This window comes from Pelodiscus sinensis, chromosome 14, assembly GCF_049634645.1.
Source record: "Pelodiscus sinensis isolate JC-2024 chromosome 14, ASM4963464v1, whole genome shotgun sequence".
Classification (NCBI taxonomy): Eukaryota; Metazoa; Chordata; order Testudines; family Trionychidae; genus Pelodiscus; species Pelodiscus sinensis.
The window spans coordinates 39,798,825-39,823,286 of record NC_134724.1 but is presented as its reverse complement, the minus strand read 5'-3'; the positions used below and the strand labels follow the sequence as shown (position 1 = coordinate 39,823,286).

At 43.6% G+C, this 24,462-nt stretch overlaps 1 protein-coding gene across 9 annotated transcripts in view; it reads right to left on the bottom strand.

The window, feature by feature from the left end:
* Positions 1–24,462, bottom strand: part of ACSBG1 (acyl-CoA synthetase bubblegum family member 1) — a 70,775-nt gene that overhangs the window by 36,092 nt on the left and 10,221 nt on the right. For 2 of the 9 annotated variants that reach the window (XM_075897612.1, XM_075897613.1), the window contains exons 1-4: positions 16,447–16,481; positions 14,786–14,917; positions 12,188–12,280; positions 7,968–8,044 (exon numbers count right to left, since the gene is read on the bottom strand). In XM_075897612.1, coding sequence (XP_075753727.1) covers positions 7,968–8,044; positions 12,188–12,280; positions 14,786–14,917; positions 16,447–16,466 — 322 coding nt within the window. In that variant the 5' untranslated portion in view covers positions 16,467–16,481. Of the gene's footprint in view, positions 1–7,967; positions 8,045–12,187; positions 12,281–14,785; positions 14,918–15,168; positions 15,469–16,446; positions 16,482–16,732; positions 17,000–24,462 lie in introns of those variants that run through there. The other 7 variants (XM_075897615.1, XM_075897619.1, XM_075897616.1 and 4 more) reach the window with 7 other exon arrangements.

The following is a 24,462-nucleotide window of genomic DNA, read 5'->3' as shown; positions in this document are numbered from 1 at the left end:
TGTCCCACACTGGATGACCCTGAAGAGGGACCCATGGACAACCTCAGAACACTTGAGCCAGGTCCTCTCCCCACAGAAGCTTCCACTGGAACTGGACAAGGGTGGCTGGACATCGATGGGGACTGCCTTGAGAAACAAAGGGGTGAGCCAACCCTCAGACCAGCTAGGCAACAGACAGCAGGCTGTACCCTGAGAGAAGGCCAACCCCAGTGTTGACCCCAAGGACTTCAGTTTGAGATTTGTAAGGAATCCTCTAGGACCCCCAGGTGAAGATAGATCTATTCCAGATGCTTGCCCAATGGCAGTTGCACCAAGGTTTGCTATGCTTTGCCCAAGCAGTGTCCTGGGCAGGGCACTTGAGGAGAGAGAAGATGATACAGAGGGTAGCTCAGTAATTTTTCTGGCCCAGGATAAAACAAGAGGCATGGGAGTACTGTGAATCTTGCCTCAAATGCCAGAAAGCCAGCTCAAAGGGGATCTTGTGGGGCCTGCTGGTGCCCTTGCCAGTGGTCAGGACTCCCTGTGAACATATTGGCCTAGAACTGGTGGCCCCATTAGAGAAAAGCAGCAATGGCCACAGGCATATGGTTATAGCGGACTATGCAATGTGGTATCCATGGCTGCTTACATCCCAGTCCCTTAGGGTATGTCTACACTAGCTCGTTAGTTCAAGCTAGGTAGGAAAATGAGGGCAGCCGGAGTTGCAAATGAAGCCTGGGATTTAAATATCCCGGGCTACATTTGCATGTTCCCGGACGCTGCCATTTTTAAATCCCCCTTAGCCCGAACTAACTGCCCGCAGCTACACGCGGCAGTTAAACGTTAATTCAAACTAACTCCTTAGTTCGAATTAACTGTTACTCCTCGTGGAGGAACAAGCTAGTGTAGACATACACTTATACATATATAACGGAGAGCTATTTGAACCTGAATACCATTCAGTGTCTAATGTGATTACTTGTAAAACAAGAAAAAACTAAAATAGTTCTGCATTCTGGAAAATGAACTAAAGGATTCTAAAGGAGCTGATTGTTCCACTTCCTCGAGGGCTTTGTAAGAGCTGCAACAAATGAAAAAGCTTTTCTGCTTTCCCAGAGTGGAGGCGTGTGGTGGCATAGAAAGAGCCTGGGAAAGAATGCAGGGTAAGGGCTGAATGAGATGATTATTCAAGTTCAGAAAAGCAAAATAAGTATCATTCACAATTGAACTATCATGCATAGTTTGAAGATCAAATTATATTAGAGAGAGGAATAGACTGGTGAGGAACTCAGAGCACTTCCTGAAACCAATGTGGAACCAAAAACAAACAAACAAAACCCCCAAACCCTTCATATTGTTCTTTAAATGCACTATGATGTAACAAATTGTACATGTTGCCCACCAGCAAAGTAAATGACCATATTAGCTAAAAAGGGTTAGCACAACTAAGCACAGACTAAAATTCCTTGGTGTAGTAGACGGAAAGGTTTTTGTGCCTTCTTCCTGCATCTCTGATTGCTCCTGCCCTCTGTGGCACTTCTAGATCATTTTTTTCTCTGTAGAAGCATGATGCTGATTAAGATTACTTATCTGGATGCTGGGTACAGATCTGGCTGAATCATTCATTGCATATTGGAGCTAGTCAGAAATACGTTTTCATGAGGGAGGATTTTTTTCCCCAAAATATTGAGAACCAAAATATTTTGATTCAGATATGCCACCACAGTGGTGCCTCATGGGATTTGTAGTTTGGGTGCCTTATGCTCCCCCCATCCTCCTCTGGGGGCTGAGCTCCTTGGTTGGATTAAATTTCCTGAGATGTACCTTGGTGTCACCTGGTGGGAAGGCAGTGCATCATAGAACCCTGGTCCTAAAAGAGAAAGGGGGACGTGAGGCTGTAGCAGGAACAGCAGCTGTCTTGAGGCATCACAGTGATAGATCCAAATAAAAAAATATTTTGGTTTTCAGGCAGTTGGTTTTTCACTTTAAAAATTGAATTTACCATAGCACAGCATGCTCGTGTTTTTTATGAAAATGTGTGTTTGGTTGAAAATGTTCTTCCCTGAGAAAGTTTCATAAAAACAAATTTGGCCACCGCCCTTGATTATGTATTGTCTGACCAGCTTAGTTGACTTTCTGTTTGCAAAGCATTCAAGAATTGATCCTATTTTATGCAAACATAGTTGTCATTCACAAATTTTACTTAATAGTTTATATGAACTTATGGCAGCCTATGGGTCTTCAGTGAATTGTTGACTATTTGCTACTAGCTTTTCACAGAATCATGCAATCATAGAATCGTAGGGTTGGAACTTGGGAGAGACCTCAGGAGGTCATTGAGTCCAACCTCTTGCCCAAAGCAGGACCAATCCCAACTAAATCATCCCAGCCAGGGCTTTGTCAAGCCGGGACATAAAAACATCTAGAGATGGAGATTCCACCACCTCCCTAGGTAACCCATTCCACTACCATCCTTTGTCAGAAAAAGCTACGCAGAGCGCAATTCGCATAGCTTTTTTCAATCGCTTTTCCAGAAGAGGCTTTTCTGACATTTGGCCCAGTGTAGACATAACCTCAGTGAAATAGTTTTTCCTAATATCCAACCTAGGCTTCCTCCATTACAACTTGAGACCATTGCTCCTCATTTTCTCATGGCATATAAATGAATTCCTATGATGCATGGTATTGTTGCCATTACCTGATTGAATAGCTGAAATTTTTTTAAACTGAGTAGCAAATAATGCAATTTCTGGTACATTTTTTCAGGCTGAGTGTCTGCATGCTGATGAATAACTATAAATCCACATAATCCACTCCTGGGATGTAAGGGTGTGTCTACACTGCGCCCATAGCTTGAAATAAGCTATGCAATTTGAACTACACAAATTACATAGCTTATTTCAAGTGTATTTTGAAATAGAGCAATATTCCAAAACATCCCTTAATCCTCATGGAATGAGGTTTACAGGGATGTTGGAACAGCTAGCTTGTTATATCAAAAGCTATTTCAAAATAATGAAGGTGCTGTCAAGACAGGGAATAGCTATTTCAGGATACCAGCAGGCACTTCGTGCTCGGGGACGTGCAGATGCCGGTGTGCATAGTGGCCGACGTGGCCTACCCCCTGATGCTGTGGCTCATGAAGCCCTTCACCGGCCACCTGGATGCGAGCAAGGAGCTTTTCAACATGCATCTTAGCCAGGCTCGCATCCAGGTGGAATGCACCTTCGGCCGGCTGAAAGGGAGGTTCCGTTGCCTCCTCACACACCTGGAGATGGGCGAACGCAACATCTTGCACCTCCCATAACCTGGCGGAGAGGAAAGGGGAGGCCTTCCTGATGGGGTGGGGTCAGGTGCTGATGGCGAGGAGAGGCCATGTCAGCAGCCCCCGGATGGCTGCCATCCGCCAGGCTCACCAGGCTAGTGTCCAAATCCAAGAGGTCCTGAAGGAGAGAGTCTCAGAAGGAGCCCACTGACTCTCCCCAGGGCCTCCCCCATTTGGGGTTTGGCCTGGCCCACCCCTACCTGTCCCTCCACAACCCTCGCTCTCTTCCCATTCAGCACACATATAAGACCCACTTTTCTTTGTAAATAGAAATTTACTTTACTAGAAACACTAGCAATAAAGAAAATGTGTGAACTGTTGAACAAAACTTTCTCTTTTAATTGTTCACCTGTTTCTCCACAAAGTAAATCTGTCAGTCAAAAATAAAGATTTTGTAACATAACTGAAATGTCCTTTAACTGGGGTGGTGGGGGACTGAAAACCTGGAAGGGGAGGGAGCTCAAGAGGGCCGCTGCTTCCCTGATCGCAGGGTCCTGCCACCTTCCTACATCCTGCACCAGCCCAATCACTTAGTTAGGTGGTTGTCTATAGGAGGAGACTATGTCCTATAGACAACCACCTAACCTCAAGATGATTCTTACCAACAACCACAGGACATACCACACTAATATCAACCCTGGTACCTTCCCTTACAACAAACCCCGGTGCCAGCTTTGTCCATATATTCACTCTGCTGACACCATTATTGGACCCAACCAAGTGAGGTATAAGATCAAGAACACATATTCCTGCGCATACAGAAATATAATTTATGCAATCATGTGCCGAAAGTGTCCGTCTGCTATGTACATTGGACAAACATCTCAGACACTTCGCCAAAGGATCAATGCCCACAAAACAGATATCAGACAGGATCACAAAGAAAAAACAGTTTCTTGCCATTTCAACCAGCAAGGACGTTGTCTGAACGACTTGATTACCTGCATCTTTCTTCAAAGGCCTTTTAAGACTACACTTGAAAGAGAATCCTCTGAACTGTCATTCATGCTTAAATTCGACACTTTACGCCTACGTTTGAATAAAGTCTCTAATTATCTTACCCATTACAAAGATAGCTTCCCCAATTATCACCTCTAATATCATTAGCTCACAGACATTTACCCCCCCCCCCCCCCCCCGCATTCCCCTTCTGTTCTGAAATTTGATTTGTCCTTTTCATATGTGTTCATTTTTTTAAATTGTATCCTTTGGTATATATGGTTGTGACAGTTTTCTTCCACTGTTTGATCTGAGGAAGTGGGTCTGGCCCACGAAAGCTCATCATCTAATAAACCATCTTGTTAGTCTTGTTTTTTGTTTCAGCTACACCAGACTAACACGGCTACATTTCTATCACTATTCGACAAATGTAAAGTAATGCACATTGGAAAAAATAATCCCAACTATACATACAATATAATGGGGACTAATTTAGCTACAACTACACAAGAGAGAGATCTTGGAGTCATTGTGGATAGTTCTCTGAAAATATCCACTCAGACTAAGTCTACACTGCAGAGTTTTTGTGCAAAACCAGCTATTTTTGTGCAAAAACTCGCAGAGCGTCCACACTACAAGCATGTTATTGTGCGAGAAAAAGTACAGTAGATCATCAGAAGACAGGACTTTTTGCACAACAGTTATTCCTCTTTCTATGAGGAATAAGCCTTTTAGTGCAAGAGCTCTTGCACAAAAAAGCGTGTGTGGACGGACAACAAGAAACCCCTATTGGAAAAAGCACAGGTGCTCTGATGGCCATTCTGTGAATGGCTATCAGAGCATTCTTGCGCAAGAGCATTCATGGCAGTGTGGACACACAATTGCACAAAAGCACATCACTTGCGCAAAAGCAAATGGCAGTTTGGACGTGCTCTTGCGCAAGAACATTTTGTGGAAGATCTCTTCTGCAAAAAGTTCTTGTGCAAGAAGCCTGCAGTGTAGACGTAGCCTCAGTGTGCAATGAGAGTCAAAAAATCAAATAGAATGTTAGGAATAATTTGAAAAGGGATAGAGAATAAGACAGAAAATATCTTAATGCCTCTATATAAAATCATGGTACGCCCACATCTTGAATATTGCATACAGATGTGGTTGCCTCATCTCATAAAAGATATATTGGCATTGGAAAAGGTTCAGAAAAGGGCAAAAAAAATGATTAGGGGTTTGGAACAGGTCCCATATGAAGAGAGATTTAAAAGACTTGGACTTTTCAGCTTAGAAAAGAGGAGAATAAGGGGGGGGGGGTATGATAGAGGTCTATAGAATCATGACTGGTGTAGAAAAAGTGAATAAAGAAAAGTTATTCACTTATTCCTACAATATAAGAATTAGGGGTCACCAAATGAAATTAATAGGCAGCAGGTTTAAAACAAATAAAAGGAAGTTCTTCTTCACACAGCACATAGTCAACCTGTGGAACTCCTTGCCTGAGGAGGTTGTGAGGACTATAACAGGGTTTAAAATAGAACTAAATAAATTAATGGAGGTTAAGTCCATTAATGGCTATTAGCCAGGATGGGTAAGGAATGGTGTCCCTAGCCTCTGTTTGTTAGAGGGTGGAGACGGATGGCAGGAGAGAAATCGCTTGATCATTGCCTGTTCAGTTCACTCCCTCTGGCGCACCTGGTATTGGCCACTGTCAGCAGTCAGTATACTGGGCCAGATGGCTGTTCTTATATTCTTATGTTTAGGGTTGCCAGGTGTCCAGTAATTGCATCTTCTGTCCGGTAAAAACCCCCAGAAAATACTGGTATTTTCTGTTTTTCTTGAACAGAAATTCAGCAGGGACATTTTTCCCCTGCCGCACTTGGCAGGGGCAGAAGGAGCAGGAAGCGGGGGAATTTAAAGAATTTAAAGGTGCAGCAACTTTTTTTTTTTTTTGCTCAACAGGTTTGGTCCCCCAGGTTTCCCCTCCCTCTTCCCTCTCCCCCATGTTTGGGATTTTTTGTGAAAGTATCTGGCAACCTTACTTATGTTACTCCTGAGGAAAAGCAGGAGTACAGAATTCAAATTTCATAGCCTGTGATTTCAAAATAATGGGCTTGGTAATGTGGATGCACCACTTATAAATTCAATCTTGTGGGGGTTATTTCAAAATAAGGTCCCCGTGTGGACAGGGCAGACTGAATAATGAAGGTGCTTGGACAATGCATGCTTAATGTTAGGCATGTTCTAAGTATTGGTTGTATTTAAACCTTAATAACTATTTACATATATAATGTATGTCCCAAAACATCCAATGAAATACTTCTCAACGCTGAACATTGGATATTTAGTGACCAAATTTGACTTTTCTGGTTTCCGATCTCCTTTACAGAATCAATCTGCCACATGTCCAGGTCTTTGTTAAAGAAAAAAAAGCCTTTTGTGTGACTTTAGAATGGCTTTTCTGTAGCTAAAAATCGGCATACAAGATTTCTGTGGAGCACAGCCATTTCCACACCTTAGGGCTCATCTAGACTGCATTACTCCCTGGGTATGTCTAAACTGCATCCCTCTATCGGCAGAGGGATGCAGATTAGGCAGATCGACATTGCAAATGAGGCAGGGATTTAAATATCCCATGCCTAATTTGCATAAAAAAGGCCACAGTGTTTTGCCGACTCAGCACTTTGTCGGCAAAAAGTGGCAGTCTAGAGGGGATCTGTTGAGAAAGAAAGCTTTTTTCAACAGATCCCTTATGCCTCCTGCAAGGAGGTTTACAGGATCTGTCGAAAAAGGCTTTCTTTCTCGACAGATCCCCCTCTAGACTGCCATTTTTTGCCGACAAAGTGCTGAGTCAGCAAAACGCGGCAGCCATTTTTATGCAAATTAGGCACGGGATATTTAAATCCCTGCTTCATTTGCAATGTCGACCTGCCTAAGACATACCCCCTCTGAAAAAATGAGGAGTACAGGTTCAATAAAGGTTTTTTTTCCCTAAAGAACCCCATCTAGACTGCAGGTTGTTTTTTTTAAAACCCCCTTTTTCAAAACGTGGTTATTCAAATGAAGCATGAGATTTGCAAACCCGCACTTCATTTGAATTTTCAATCTGCTTCATTTGCATTCCTCTTTCGAGGGAGGATGCAGTCTAGATATTAGTGGCATTGCCTAACACAGAGAATCCTACAAGGGTTCCTTTTCTTTTAAAGCTTGTAAACAGGCTACAGTGGCAAAGCTATCAGGGGACCCTGGTGCGATTCTTCACTTTTATGTAGTAATATTCTTAAAACAGATGAAGGCCATTCTAGAGCCTGGTAAAATTGGACAGATCACGTGTGTTTACATAGATCTAGTACTTTTGAGTCACTTTGATTTACCTTAGTTCAAGTTTTATTTTCATTTTTCATCACTCACTACCATCCACCATCTCATCTGCTATGCTCATCACACCCAGCCTTAAACTTTATTCAGTACAATTTTCAAGAATATACTAGTAGAGATAGAAAAAGAGTATCAGAAAAGAGTGCTAGAAAAAGATCCCTCAATCAGACCTTAAATATGGAGCTGCTACCACTATTCATAATGTACTATCAATGTAAATTTCACTCTGAATTCAGGTGTCTTTCCTTATTTAATAAATTATGCACAATATCAGAATTTCTTCAGTCACTATTGTCACTGGAACAACTGAAACAGGTTGTAATGATCTACGTTTTCAAACAAATATTTATTTGCTTACCTGAGGGTTCTTTATCTTGGATCTTCCCAGAACAAGTCAGAGATTCTTTTGAGATGGTCTGTTTATCTGTCAGTGTGCTAAGACAAAAGATAGAATTATAAAGAAGTGTATCATTAAAAATCACCTTATGAAAACTGCATAATACAAATAGGAGAGATTATATGCAATACAACAGTGGAGAGTCTTTTCACCTCTTGGTTATTAGTATGACCACATTAGTGACTGAAAACAATCCTATCTAATTGCTGATATTCTCATTTCACGTGGTGTAGCTTATGAAGTCTCAATCCAAATCTACTGAATAAAGTTAATATCACAGAATACATCACAACACTGAGCTCTTAATTGGCCTATTGTCAGCAGTCACAACAGAAGGGACACAAATTGTAGGAGCAAAAGGTTTGAGCATGTTGGTGATACGGTATTTAGAAGATTTCACTGCTCATGTCTACCATCCATTTTGAAGGGATTAAAAGCAAAGGGAAGGATCACCAAGTACAATTTCTCTAGCATCTATTATAAACAATAAAAAAAGCAACAGAGTCTTTATCACCCAGATGAAATTCATCCCTCCACACACATTTATTGCAGGGTTGCAAACAATGTAAACTTGCCTTTGCGCACACGTAAAACACAATGGCCAGCAGAACAAAAACCAACTGGTTACTTCAAGTATCTAAAGTTAATATGAATCTTTAAGGGAGGGTAGGCAGAGCACAGCCCCAGCCTTCCCCAGCCCAGAGAACAAGAAAAATGCAGCCCCAGCCTTCTCCGGCCCCAGGAATAACAGGAAGGCAGACAGCCCCCTAAGTTCCAGAGGGCAGGTGGTGTGCAATGTGCAGTCCCCCTGTCTCTGGCACATGAGCAGAGCTTGACCCCAGCCTCCCCAACCCTGAAAGGGCTGGCGGCATTGCCCTAGACTTAGAGCCCTGGTCTACACTAGGACCTTAGTCTGAAATAACCCTCCCCCCAAGTTCAAATTAGTAAGCAGTACATCCACACTACCAAACCATCATTTCAGAATAACAGTCCATGGAATTCAAACTCGGTACTCCTGCTTTTCATTAGGAATAACGCTAATTTCGAATTTGTAAGCTAGAAATAACGTTAGTGTGGATGCCCTGATGCCACTAATTTGAACTAATTGGCTTCCAGGTGGCCTCCTGCATCTCCCCAGAGTGCTTCCTGTGGCTCTAAATCTGTAGCGTGTCCACATTAACGGAACCTGCCTTGGACTAAGTTTGATGCTTCCCCGTAGTGAGGACATGCACGTTCGAATTTGTTAAATCAGGAGTTCTTAAGTCAATTTTAGTAATTTTGAAATAATTTCCTAGTGTAGACATGCCCTGAAGGAAACACAGGCTATTTTTTAAAGGAGTAGTGAAAACCCATTCCTGTCTTCACACTTCCCCTGTCCCAAACTGAAAGCAATATGCACTATACAGGCTTAGCACCTCCCTCTCCACTTCAGGTGCACTGGAAACACTCTCCCGGCCATATGACATATGACATAAAGGGTTTGTCTAGACTACATGCCTCTGCCAACAGAGGCATGTAAATTAGATATACCGACATAGTCAATTAAGCGGAGATTTAAATATCCCCGGCTTCATTAAAATAAAAATGGCCACCGCATTGTGCCGGCTCAGCTGATCGTCGGCACAGTGCAGCAGTCAAGACGCAGATCGTTCGACAGGGAATGCCTTTGTCGACCACTCCTGTAAACCTCGTTTCACGAGACATAAGGGAGCGGTCGACAAAGGCATTCCCTGTCGATCAATCCACGTCTTGACTGCCGCACTGTGCCAATGATCAGCTGAGTCAGCACAATGTGGTGGCCATTTTTATGTTAATATTTAAATCCCCACTTCATTGACTATGTCGGTATATCTAATTTACATGCCTCTGCCGGCAAAGGCATGTAGTCTAGACAGACCCAAAATGTTTGAAAAGTCAAATGAACAAAAAATGCCAACAACACATGAGTGAATTCCAGGTACTCTTGTCATGTAGCACTGAGCCAGTGCTCACTCCTATTGTTCACTGCCTAGCTCAGTGATTAATATAATTTATGCCAATAATTCTAATTCATAGTACAATGAACAACCGTACGATAATCTGGAAACCATTATTACTATTTATCATTCACTATGAAGTGGCAGGGGATAGAAACAATAATAAAAATGAGTCATCCTGTGGCATCTTAGAGACTCACAAAATATATACAGTATCATGAGCTTTCGTGGGCAAAAGCCACTTCTCCAGATGAGCTTGAGTGGCTCATCTGGAGAAGTGGCTTTTATCCACGAAAGCTCATGATTCTATATATATTTTTGTTAGTCTCTGAGGTGCCACAGGACGATTCATTTCTTTTAAAGTTACAGACTAACATGACTAGCGCTCTGAGTCTTTTTAAACATATAATAAGTGAAAGTTGGTATCTTGAAGAGTCTATCTTTTAAAAGATGAGCTCTAGCATGTGAACAGGACAGAGAAGTGGACCAGGGTGTGATGTAAGAGACGAGTTAGCAAATGTAACAGAATGTGTCCCAATCTTCACTTGTCAGTAGCAGTGATCACAGCGCACATCCTCCTTAGCATTATCATTTTGTAGTTTTCTGTATGTACACAGCAGAGGATAAGGAAGTGGTGTTATTAATTTTTATTGACTGGGAGGTTCTCCCAATCTTAAAGGGCAGCATGTGAGAAAGCATGAAAGTGCTTGTCTGAGAAGCAGAAAATGGGGTCACACAAGTTCAGAGATGCTATGATAAGGTCAGAGATGCATGGCGTGACTAGATTGTGGAAGGCTTTGAAAGTAGAAACAAATAGGTTGTATTTGATGCAGTGGAAGAAGTCCATAGATAAAGGGACTTAAAGAAAGGGGGAGATTACATATACACTTGGGTGAAGAAAGGTTCTTCCACTTTGTGGATGATTTCAATATTTAAAAAATCAGTTTTATCCTGGTAAAGAAGAAAAACCAAAAGTTTCAAAATTCTTCCCAAAAAGAAATGGAACAGCTGCTCTGAGGAAGTCTGCATAGTGGGTTTTTTCAAAGTTTAAGATCCTAAAAAGCCCAGGCTGGTGAGGTATTACATTGGCATGTAACCGGGCAGGTTTCCCCATCAGAACCACACCGCAGTTCTGTGGGAATTCTGTCAAAATAGAACTGTCCTCTCAAAATGTTTTGATTTCAATGAATCAGCAAATTCCAACAAAAATATTTTGTCAGAATGTTTCCAGCCAACTCTAGTTACATAAACAGAATGATGGAACATGAATGTAGCAATTGAAATATATATTTAAAAGCTAAGAATTAGTAATAATCTATTTTTAAAATATGTATATTACCATATCTAAACATCTAACATATATTGTTCATATATTTCTTGTCTTTTGTGATCACATTATAATGAAACATTTGATGCTTAAAAACATTATTAATGAATTTTATAAGTATATTTTGAATACTATGATCTCTTAAACCATATTTATTTTGCACCAAGAAAAAAATTAAACAAATGAAAACTAAGTTTTAATTAAAACGTTGCAAATATTCCTCATGATTGCATAAACCATCATCAAAAATCGTGGGCTACGTCTACACTGGCCCCTTTTCCGGAAGGGGCATGTAAATTTCACTAGTCGTCGTAGGGAAATCCGCGGGGGATTTAAATATCCCCCGCGGCATTTAAATAAAAATGTCCGCCGCTTTTTTCCGGCTTTTAAAAAAGCCGGAAAAGAGCGTCTAGACTGGCCCCGATCCTCCGGAAAAAGTGCCCTTTTCCGGAGGCTCTTATTCTTACTTCAAAGTACTTTGAAGTAAGAATAAGAGCCTCCGGAAAAGGGCACTTTTTCCGGAGGATCGGGGCCAGTCTAGACGCTCTTTTCCGGCTTTTTTAAAAGCCGGAAAAAAGCGGCGGACATTTTTATTTAAATGCCGCGGGGGATATTTAAATCCCCCGCGGATTTCCCTACGACGACTAGTGAAATTTACATGCCCCTTCCGGAAAAGGGGCCAGTGTAGACGTAGCCATTCAGAAGAACACAGATCTGAGTAGCAGGGTAACAAATACAAGGCTAAAAGGAAATTAGATGAAGAATCAAGAATAGGTATTGATTAGAAACAGAGAGGAGGTTGTAACATAACTCCCTGGTTTGTAGTTTACTCCAGACCTCCAAATCAAATGTGAAAAATGATTCGCTTTGTAAGTTACCTTCTTAGTATATTTATTCGTTTCAGCTGCAATGTGTTCAAAATAGTATTTTGAATATTCACAGTTCCAGCAAGGAGATGTCTTTTCCAAAACCTAAGATTAATATCAAAGCAATAGATATTAGAATGTCAATAACTTTTAAGGCCTGGAATCACAGGTGCTAGATAGCACTGCAGATTTCAGTTATAGAATTTGGATACCCAAATCACTACCATCATTTGTGGACCCCCAAGTAATTAAACTTCTATCTTGTTCCATGAATTTCTGCATGTAGGAGCTAAACAGGGACTTTCTGCTTAACTTTGTGGCAAAATAGGGTGTCATACATTTTCAGTGCCTCCTTTCAATCTCTGTTTCAATTTTATTTAGAATTCATAACAATTGTCATCTTCCGGGGTCTTCAGTGTGAGTAGCCCCTTTCTGGGCTTTGTTCCTGCCTGTTTAATACAAGACTCTGTTCAGATTTACAGTATTTTCTGTAGATGATTCTATTAGGGTACGTCTACACAGCAACATTATTTCAAAATAATGTCGAAATACTATCAAGCTGGAGGACTTTTTACTCCGACTCCTGTAACCCTCATTGTAGGAGGAGTAAGGGAAGTCTGAGGAAGAGTGTTCTATTTCGAAATAAGTGCTGCTTAGATGCTCCCAATTTCGAAATAAACTACGCAACTGACCTAGCTCAATTTGGGTATCTTATTTCAGGCTAAGCTTTGCTGTATAGATGCACCTTTAAATTGGAAGTGTCAATCAATTATTGTCCAGACCCTGGGAGCTGCTCCTCCATTACATCAGTACACAAACCTTCATTGTCTTTGTGGGGAGCTACTAACAATTGAGGAACAATCGGGTGTTCAATTCAGTAACTCAATTAACTTAAGCCTGTTGCTCTCCCCTTTTGGACAGCTCCTAATCTGAGCATTTTTTTTCCCCTCCCTCTTAGGATTTGGAGGAACACTTTCCTTAAACTGTTAAACTTATTTTAAACTTTGTGTTTTGCTTTGGATTGGGCAAGTTTGTTACAGGAGCCCGTGTTTTCAAAGGGAAGAGCTAATTTCTTTTAGTTATTTTTCATGTTTCCTCTCTATCTGTGTATGCGTTATAAAGAGGGATAGAGGGGTGATGATGTGCCAAATTTCCCCCCCAAGCTTGGTTGATATGGGTGTACCAACTGAGAAATTTTTTTTCTTTTTTTTTTTCCACTTCTTGTGCATTATTTTGGCACAGAGGTGCTGCAGCAACTTTTAAGTTATCTATTTTACTGCAGGGAGGATTTTTGCTTTTTTGAGCTTTACTTTTATCCCTTAAGGCTTTAATTTTTTCTTTTTTTAAATTTGTTAAATGTTTACAGGTCCTTGGACCATTATGCACGTACATGTAGTACACAGGGGTGCCTTTTGGCAGAGTGGGGGGGTGTTTAGACTAACTCCCACCTAAACTAACTTTATAAACTTCAAAGAAAGAGTCTGCCGGGTCTAGAGTGTTAGACCTTAGCAGCTTATGAAATAAGGGGAGTTGTTACTCCCTTACACATCCGCTGAGTTTTGAGGTTCAGCTGACCCCCCTCCTTGCGTTTAGAGCTCCCTCGTGGGAGAGCCCTGGTGCAGCTGGGATTAGCTCAAGTTTCAGACCTATGCAGAGGCATTCATTTTTTACTTAGTACATTTATACTTATTTTTTACACACCCTTTTTTATTTTACAAATTTTTTTTTCTTCTTTTTTACATTTTTTCTACAGTTTTCATATTTAGATGCATCTTTTTGTATTGTTCAATTCTTATGGGTGTTTTTATTAAGTGGCGCTGCCTTAAGACATCCGGCACTTAATATCAGACTTCATTAGGATTCTATACCAGAAGGCCTTTATTATAAAGGCACTGGAATTTCTGTAGACTGACCTACCCCCATTTTCTGCGCGTGCTTAATTCTGTAAGGCACCGAACTAAAAGTTCCCCTGCTTACACTATTTTTCTGCAAGTTACCGAATCAGAATTCGCCTGCTCGCTCTGCGAGTCACCGAATCAGAATCCGCTTGCTTGCTCTGCGAGTCACTGAATTAGAATCCGCCTGCTCGCTGTGCGAGTTACTGAATTAAGAATTCACCTGCTCGTACTGGTCCCCCCCCTTTTGGTTGCGAGGCACTGGACTCAAAGTCCATCTGGCTCGCAGGAGTTTTTGGCACCTGCCCCAGCCTAGCAGAACACCACGTCCTGGCGCCTGGAGACAGCCTGGCGGAATGGGGTACTATGGACTGGGGTTAGCCTCAGAGGTCAGTACTATGCACACAAATAACAGAGAGAGACAACAAAGCTTTCCTACAGTTCTGTGTGCCGAGAGAGAGTAATGGCACCACACCAGCTTTTAGCGTCCGAACACAGAGGGTTGAGCGCATGGCTGCCTCACTAGAGACACCGGTGTGCCCTTTTGGAACTGTGACACATAAGACAGGCCTAATAGACAAAGACAGACACAGACAAACAAAAATGTTAGCCGCTTCACAAAATTGAATTCCGTAGCTTCCCTTACCTCAATGGCCGGCCGTCACTCCAAATCCCAAGCCCTTACCAGGAGATTTCGTAACAGGTATTTTCTTACCTTCTATTGAGCGCTCTGAGAGGTTTGGAAGTGGAGTGCCGGTCCGTCCATACGGGCAAGTGGCGCGTTAGGAATCTCGGTGGAACCTCCAAATTGTTGAAGCAAAAAAAATGTTCCTTTCTGTTTAAGCAACTAACAAACAGCTTTATTAATTAATAAAGCACAGCATAAGCCAAACGTGGTCACAGCAAAGCCGGGCCCAGTAAGGCTGCTAATACAATCAATTCTAGTATTTTTATACCCTTAGCCAAACAGTTTAATGTTAGGGCATCCAATTACAAAAATTCTTAATTAAATTTAAAAAAACAAAGCCTTATTAACAAGATGGCAAACAGGTACAAAAAGGTACATCTCCTGTCCCAACCAGCCCAATTAACACATACCAATAGCCCATCCTGTAGGCCTCTTCTCACGGGGTAACAAAAAGTTCGCTCTGGTCTACGTGCTTAAAAAAAAGCTAAAATGGTTTCTGATATACAAAATGGCTTTTAGCTAAACATAAAATAGCTTCTACAATACTAATCCACAGCTGGATTCTTTTTTAAATGTAGAATGCACAGCAGAATGATCTACAGAATTCTTTTAATTTGACAAACACATTTAAAATGGCCTATTTCTGGGTTTGACCTGCTTTCTGTTTTAGACTTATTCTTGTGTACGGCAGTTGCAAAGATCTGTGCATAATAAGCCCAAGGTAAAAAGCACTGAACTGGTTAGGCAGCATAGAGAAACCCAATCCTGAATTAAAATGAGCATTGTTGCTGCATGCCTGTCAAGTGATCGTGAGACCTCAGAAAGGACCTTGGTTTGCATGTTGAATATTGCACTTTTAGCCTCTTATTCCATCACCATTCCTGTTCTCTTCCCATGTCCTGGTATTTATGTAACCTTGCAAGAAAGAGCTACATCAATTTATAGCAGCAGAAGATATGACATTATACATCTAATGTGACAACCACCACTTGTGATTTCCATAAACTAGCAAAAAATTGTTTGTGTTTACCTAGATATCTAATTGTATTGAAAAGTATATTAACTTATATGTTAATGTAGATCTGCCATTGTCCTAATTATCTAAAGTTTCATATTTCATTTAAACATAATTAACTGTAACTCCTTATAGATACATCCCAATATAATACTGGTTGGTCAAATTCTTTACCCTTCACACAAAGACCAAATAAATAGACTTTGTATGAAAACTCTGCAGGTGTTTAGGAATTGAATCCACCGCCAAGCCATTTGTATTCTGGGCCATACATTGATCCAGTGGCCTTATGTTGGCTCAGTGCTAGTCTCTACATCAACTGATTTGGTCCCAGCATGGAGTGCCTCACACTGACAGTATTTAGGTGATAGAAACTGTCTTCTCCTTAATAGCTTCTCCACTCACACCTCCCAATGTCTGCATACTACCCACAGTGCAGAAGGCATTGATCCTGTTTAAGTATAGGGTTGCCAGATGGTTTCAACAAAAATACTGGACACACTTAACATTACATCACAATCTACATTACATCGTATTTAGAAAATACCGAACATTTATATTTTCTCGTTTGTATTTTCTCAGTTTGTTTCCCGAACAGAAAGCTCAAATACTAGACTGTCTGGTTCGAAACCAGACACCTGGCAACCCTATTTATGTAAGCTGTCTCACTTACCTTTGAATAAATTGAGACATTACATATACATATTTACTGGAGAAAGAAATATTATGAAGATGAATTAAGCAGAGTTGAGGCTGCATAGTCAACCATAATATTTGCATGTCCTGATTTCTGAGTTCTAAGTCGAGTAATCTAATCCTTGCACTAGTATAGGGGTTTGTTTGTTTTGTATTAGATTACATTACCCTGAAGATGGGTTAAGATAAAATCTGAGAGCCTCTAGTGTGGTGTCTCTCAGCTAACCCACCTTCCCAGTTTACAAATCTTTTTCATTACTCACATGTTTCTTCTAGAATTGATTCCGTTTGCTCCTCCTCGGGGACAGTGACTTCTCTGCACAGAAAAATTTGCTTGTGTTTTCCCCACATCAGGTTCCACAGTGCAGCAGCTCTTTCATTTACTCAGCAGCCCTTGCCGCTGGCTCATTGACCCTGCAATCTGATTTCCTAAATGCAGGAAGATTTTGTCTACTAACTGCTATATATTGTTAACAGTAGGTGTACCTCCTCTGCATTAATCACTCCGTTACCTTTTCATATCTGAATTATTGCACAATGTCTAGTTGTTTGTCTTTGCTAATATAGGATTGAATCCTGCAATCTTCTAATTATGCAAAGTTTCTTCACGTGTACATACCTGTTGCCTTCAGTGGGGCCCCTTGCATGAGTGAACATGTGCTTTTAACTTGCCTAGTAATGAATGAACTAAATTAGAAAACATACAATTTTTATCTGCGGCAGAACTTGTTGATCAAACATGGCTTTCATATCCTTTCCCTTGAGGACAATTTGAAATACTAAGGCCCGGTCAACACTGCGAGTTAAGATCAAACTTAGCTGCATTAGGTCAATTTTTTCAACAATGAGTCTACACCACCAATCCCATTGCGCCAATTTTAAGGGCAGTTAGGCTATGTCTAGACCACACGGAAGATTGCATGCAAATTCCATGCAGTTTACTCTCCTTTCCAGTGCCAATAAATATTGTATTAATATTTGCAATGAGAGCTAGGGGTGAGAGCGTGTAATTGAATAGTTGTATAACTGCATCAACTTTTAGCAGTTACACAATTCTTTGATAGTCCCCGTGGGTGGGGCCTGCAGCCAGTATGCTCCCAATCCCACTACAGGGGAGCCTGCTGCCTCAGTATTCACCTCTGTATCCATGTGCCTCCATGGAACCATGCATTCCACAGAGCAGCCTCTGTCCACAGGGAACTGGGACCCACTTGCACAGCAGCCTCCCAAAATGAGGTTTATGTGGCTTTTTGAAAAGAGGGGGGCTTGCCGAAAAAGCCGCATCCCGACTGTTTTTACTTTTGAACGCTCCACTTTAAAAACAGAAGACAAAAGAGAAAAACAAATGGTCTGGGTCAGAGCTGCAGACATGCCACTTCTGTGAGCAGCTTCATGGGATTCTAGAGGAGGACCCATTCAGTACCCCAAAGCTGTTCGTGGATATATGTCCACACACATCGAAAGATCAACTGTTAAGAAAATATAATTTGACATCAGTTAAACGCCTGGTATATTCTTTCCCCAACTTTTCCATTCCCAGTCCAATAAAGCATATTTGGTGCCAAATCTGCAAGGTCGGTGGCACGTCCCGCTTAGTAGGGCTGAGCAAAATATTGATTTTTTGATTTGGTGAGCAAACCAAAATTAAAAATATATAAATATTTTGATTAGTTTCAAAACAAAATTGGATTTTTTCTTGGAGTAACAAAATTTGTATTTGAATCAACTTCAGCAATTCAGTCTATTTGGAAATATGTCAAAATAAAACCTTTTGACATTTCTGAAATGTTTCTTCTCCATATTTTTTCAACCACAAATATTTGCTGGTGCTGAATTTGTCCCAAAATGCAAATAGTTTCACTGCCCCCTAAAACACCTGTAATAAGGCAGACCTCTCTGAAGCATCCTTTTGTGACAGATCAAGTGACTGCTTAAGTTTTCTTTTCAGAATCCCTAGTAACGCCACAATAATTCTCTTTGCCTTAATACTTCGCTCCTGTGGGACCAGTTTATTACTAAAAGTCCTAGACCTAGCCCATTTCTCATGTCCAATCCATACAAGACTTAAAATCCCAAATCTTCAGACTATTGACAAAGCCAGGGGGCCATAGGGAAAATTGTGTCCTGAGTATACTTGCATATTGATGTCCCCAGCCCCACTGACTCTCTGGGTTCCAACCCACCCTCGAATGCCTCATTTCCTACTGCCTTCCTGGGCTCCACACTGTCCCCCCTATTGCCCCCAGCTCCTGCCATCTCATTGTGCTTCCCACATCATTCCCTGAGCCCACTGCCTCCCTGGACTCTTCACCCATTCCCCCTTTGCCTTCAACCTGTGCTGTGTCCTGTTTGCTCATTCCCAGATTCTGACAAACTGACTGGGGATGCAGCCTCTTCCCCCAAGCAGCCCCCTGACCTCACTCTGTCAATGCCAACCCCTCTCCTGCTGCCAGAGGGTGCCAAACCAGGGAGCATAGCAATAATTATCACTGACTGTGTAAACTTGTTTTCATAAATACTGAACCAGCCTCTCTCACACTAGCTTTCATAAAATGGTAGCTGTCAATCATAAGCAGGAGTGGCTCGAGAAGAGCTGCCGGCAACTGACGCCTTAAGCGGAATGTGCGATCGGCACCCCTGCCTCCATTGCCCTCAATGGCGTGACGTCATCAATTGCCGAGGCTGCCTACGTCCACGGGCCGCCCTGATCATAAGCATAATTTGACTTCTATATTTGGAGGCCGGGGCACTGCTACCACTAGCAAAAGTTCAGAGCTGAGTGGTTGAAAATGGTAGCTGATGGCAAGATATTCATGTATTTACAGCATGGAAGGATTATATTTTTAATCCTGCCCCTACCCCTCCACCCCACAATATGCACTGCCATCTGCTCCCAGATTGTTTCTTGGATTTTTATTTTGTGCCTGCTATTATGGCAGTGGGTCCAGAGGACCCATGGCATCCCAGTCCCACTGCAGGGCTCTATCTAACATTAGGAATTGCAGGTGTGTAGAAAGTGTTTTTTAAAAATCTGAACTATAAGCTAATAAAACATCAGTTTATTAGTTGCAGGGGGAGGGGGAGGACACAACAATATACCACCCCAATCTATGCCCCTGGTGCTGATAATAGCCTATCCTGAAGTGGAAATGGTAAAATTGATTTGCAAGAAAAGAACAAACATGTGTTTTGCAGTGACTAAATATAATCAAGAATCAGTTCATTCTTTTCCTTTTAGTTTGTAATACAAATTTAGCACCTAGTGGAAAATTATGAGAGCATGGACAAGAATGAATAATACATCAAGCTTTTTAGTCAAAAAGACTTTATTCACCAAGTTACAGTGTGTGACACAACCCTGGAATGATCTTGGAAAAGATTGGCTTGCTCCCTTCTTACCAAAGTCCAGCTTCTCCAGTGGAAACTTTCTAGTAAGTACTTCTGTAGAATGCAATGAGACTGAGCTGGATACAATTTGTTACAATTCTTTTTCTCCCCTCCCTGTTCAAGTAACAATAGTCAAGTTTCTAGACTCAAAAACATGTCACAGAAAGTATTTTTCCCTCTATGAATTCTGCACTCTTTCATCTTCCTTGATGTCCAGATACCATTTCAACCTAGGACACTGTTTCCAGCATACACACACAGCTATGCATATAATTTAACTGCCGAACTCAAGTCAGGGCATGTCTACACATTAGTCCGAAATAAGTAAAATAGAAATAATAACTCTCGAAATAACAAAATCAAAATAGCATCTCCCCACAATGGAGGAGATTGAAATAGTGTGCCCACAATGACTGGAGGCTGCCTCAGACTTAGAGCACCCAGAAGCACTCTGGGGGGGCTGCAATACATGCTTACAGGGACTTCTCTGTATGGCTGTGTCTCACACGCCATTCCTCCGCTGGACACAAAATGGACACAGTGTGCTCTGGTTGCCCTTGTGGATGCCACAGTACTCACGCCAAGGAGCTGGAGCTGTTGCAAAGCAGTGCTAGGCTCGTGGGCCTCGTGCAGTACCTCATGGCGCAGGACTTCCAAACTGCTCATTTGCTATTCCACCAGGATGAGGGCCAGCTCACACCACCTATGTCCTGGTGCTCCTGCTGCTGTAAATACCCCTGAATCTCTGGGACACCACAGAATGACGCTTCTGGTGGCGGGGGACCAGTTCGAACTGTTGGGACCTCGTCATCCTGCAGCTCTGGGACAACCCGCAGTAGCTGCAGAACTTTTGCATGCAGAAGGCCACCTTCCTTGAGCTCTGTGAGTGGCTCACCCCTGCCCTCAGGCAATAGGACACCCGACTGTGACCCATCATCCCCCTGTAGAATCGTGTCACCATTTCCCTGTGGAAGCTTGCCACACCAGAAAGCTACTGCTCAGTTGGGAACCAGTTTGGCGAGGGGAAATCCACAGTCAAGGCTGTGCTTGTGCAGGTAGCCAAGGCCATCAACCACGTGCTGCTATGGGGGGTCATCGCTCTGGGCATCATGGCCACCATTGTGGATGGCTTTGCTGCCATGGGCTTCACCAACTGTGGGGTGGCCACATATGGCTCACACATCCCCATCCTGGCCCCCAACTGCCATGCCTTGGACTACATAAACAGGAATGGGTACTGCATTCCATGGTGCTGCAAGTCCTCATGGATCACAAGGGACGCTTCACCAACATCAGAATCAGCGTCACCTGGAAGATGTATGATGCCCGTATCTATTAGAACTCCTGCCTGTTCCAAAAGATGTATACCGGCACTTTTTTCCCCGATTGCCATCAGAGTCAGAGAGGTGGACATGCCCATCATGATCCTGGGCGACGCAGCCTGCCCCTTGCTCCTCTGTCTCATGAATCCATACTCAGGTAGCTTGGATCCCACCAAAGTGCACTTCAATGATAGGCTTAGCAGTGCCACATGGTGGTAGAGTGTGTGTTCAGATGCTTAAAGGGGAGGTTCAGGAGTCTCCTCACATGCCTGGACCTCAACGAGTGCAACATCCCCTTTGTGGTGGTGACTGTGTGCTCCACAACCTGAGAGAGCAAGGAGGAGACTTTTCTGCCTGGGTGGGGGGTGAGGCTGAACGGCTGGCCGGGGCAAAAGAGCAGCTGGACTCCAGTGCCATCAAGGAGCTGTGTACATCAGAGAAACTTTGAGGGAGAGTTTCATGCAAGACCAGCTATGAGACTCTCCCCTGTGCTTCTTCAAAAGAGGTCCCTGCATTCCCTCTGTGTGTCTTTCCTCCCTCACTCCTTCCTTCCCTGCAGAGCAAAGCCTTCTTTTGTGGAACAACCTCAGGTGACATACAACAGGGGAGGGACTGGGGAAAGAACCTGGAATGGAGAAGGAGGGAGGAGGGGGAAGAAGGGGAAAATGAACTCAGGGCTGGGGCTGGGACTGGTACCTGCTTCTGGTTGTTTGTGAGGTTTCGGCTTCCAGAAACATCCCAACACCATGTGTTCTGGGGCCTTAGTGGTCCTTCCTAGGAAAGGAAGACATGGGGTGGAGGTGGATGGTGGCCCACTCCATGTACAAGGCCATGCACTCTGTCACCGAGATGAAGGAGGAGCACATAGACATGAGCTGATGTGCCAGCTAGTTCCAGATGGCCTTCCTCTGGTCAGCGACCCGCTCCTGGTGCTCCTCCTTGAGCCCCCAGAGAAGGGACTGCAGGCAGGCCATCTGTTCCCACATGAGGTCCTCCCAGGTGCATTTCATCCCATAGCTCCTGCAGAGTTGGGAAGATGGTGTGGGACGTACCAAGCTTGCAGCTGCCCCAACTGTGAAGAGAAGTTAAAAGGGAAGTCACCCCAGGAGACCCTAAGTATGAATCCTAGACCTAATCTCTGAGCCAACACTGAAGGTCTCAATTCAGATGATGGTAATCTGCTTCGAGCATGGCCATATGTTGCTAACACAGTGGGCACAGACATCCCAGGAAAGCTTCGCAACACCTATGACCTGGGGACAAGTAGGCATGGAAAGGTGCTGGCCAGGTCAGTATCCTGCAGGTGGGAGAGGGGATGGGGCAGCTCAGGGTGTGTCTAGACTACTGAGTTTTTAAAAAAAAAAAAATTCTCCTGAATCTAGACTGCCGTCGCATTCTTTCAAAATTAAATTGAAAGAATGCAGCGTTTTTTTCGAAATCGGTAAACCTACTTTTACCGTTAAGAATGCCTTTTTTTTTTAAAGAGCTCTTTCAAAAAAAGGCATTCTTGATGGCAAACAAGGCGTTTTCAAAAGAGAGCTTCCAGATTGCCTGGGTGCTCTCTTTCGAAAAAGCGGCTTGCTTTTTTGAAACCCTTACAGCTGTCTAGACTATCTCTTTTGAAAGAGGCTTGTAGTCTAGATGTACCCTCAGATTCCTACTGTGTCTGGCACACACCGTGTCTGGCACTGGTGGCATACAGCAGAGAGAGAACTTCTATCCCTGGAGGGCGGGGAATGGGGGAGGTGTGTGAGAATGGCAGAGGCCACTTGAAGGAGAGAGTGCTGCTGGGTTCTCCTCCTCTTCCTCCTGACAGCAGGTTCCCATGCATGGGATCAGTCTCCTCCACATTGCCATGCTTGACCAGAAGCAAATGCTACCGAAGTGCGGGCATGACCCTGTGCCATGTGCGTCGCTGCTGTGTGTTTCCATGACCCCAGACTCCTTAGTGGTGGCTTGTCGTGGGAAGGTGTGCTGCCAGAGAGGCTGGACTAAGGCAGGTCTCTCCAAGAACCTTGTGAGAAGGACTGAGGGGTTCCTGTGTGAGATTGACATGGGGCTGAGTGCTACAGACCGATACTCCATGTGCACAGATTGTTGTGCAAACCCCACACTGAGTAGGTCAAGTGAGGAGCAAGCAGCCCCTTACAGCCCGTCTCGTGCCCCTCCGTGTTGATAGGGAATGTTATAGAACTCACCTAAAGTGCCTTTCCCAGGATCATCTGAGGCCTGGGAGACACCCTGGGAGGGGAAGACTGGCTCCGGGGTGAGGAGGTTCTCCTGGCTGGTGGAGATGGTCACCTGGCTGGCCTCCTCCTCCTCCTCTTCCTCCTTCTCCTTCTTCTTCTTGTCCACAATCCTACCCTCGTGGAAGCTGATGCCAGGTGTGTCCTGGCTGAACTCTGCAATGCCAGCAGGAGAGGTGTCCGGCCCTGCCCCCTCCCTGGATGGCATCAAGCTGCTTGTAGTAGCAGCAGATGTGCAGTGCTGCCGGGGAGCATCTACTCTGCTCCCTGGCCTTGTGGTAGGCCTGCCAGAGCTCCTTCACCTTCATGCAGACCTAGTCGAGGGTCCGACTGTGGTCTTTGTTGACCAGGCTGGTGGCAATCTGGCTGTACACGTCTGTATTTAGCTTTCTGGTGTGGAGATCCTGGAGATTGGTCTCCTCCCCCAGACCTCGATGAAGTCCAGGATCTCTGCACGAGTCTAGGCCGAAGCTCTCCTGCATCCCTGGCCAGTGGAAGCTGAGGGTGCAGCAGAAGCGCTGGCAGCTGTGGGAGGCTCTGAGGGTACATCTACACTACAACGTTAATTCGAACTAACTTAGTTCGAATTAGTTAATTCGAACTAAGCTAATTTGAACTAACGCGTCTAGAACTAAAAACTAGTTCGAATTAGCGTTTTGCTAATTCGAACTAGCAAGTCCACATTGAGTGGACCCTGAACAGGGCTTAAGGATGGCCGGAAGCAGTGCCGGCAGGGCATCAGAGGAGGACTTAGAGCGTGGAGATGCTGTCTCAGGCTAGCCGAGGGCTGCGCTTAAAGGGTCCCGACCCCCACCCCGGACAAACCGTTCTAAGGGGTGCCCCGCTTGCAAAGCAGTCCTGGCTTGGAGTGCCCGGACTACCCACACTGGGCACATCACACCACTCGGCCATCAGCCCGGCTGCACTTGCCGCAGGCTGCCATCTGGGGAGAGAGGGCAATCGGGGGGCTGCAGGAGAGCTTCCACCCCCAGAAGCCCGCAGAGCCAGCTCAGTCCTCCCCATCGGGGGCTCGTACCC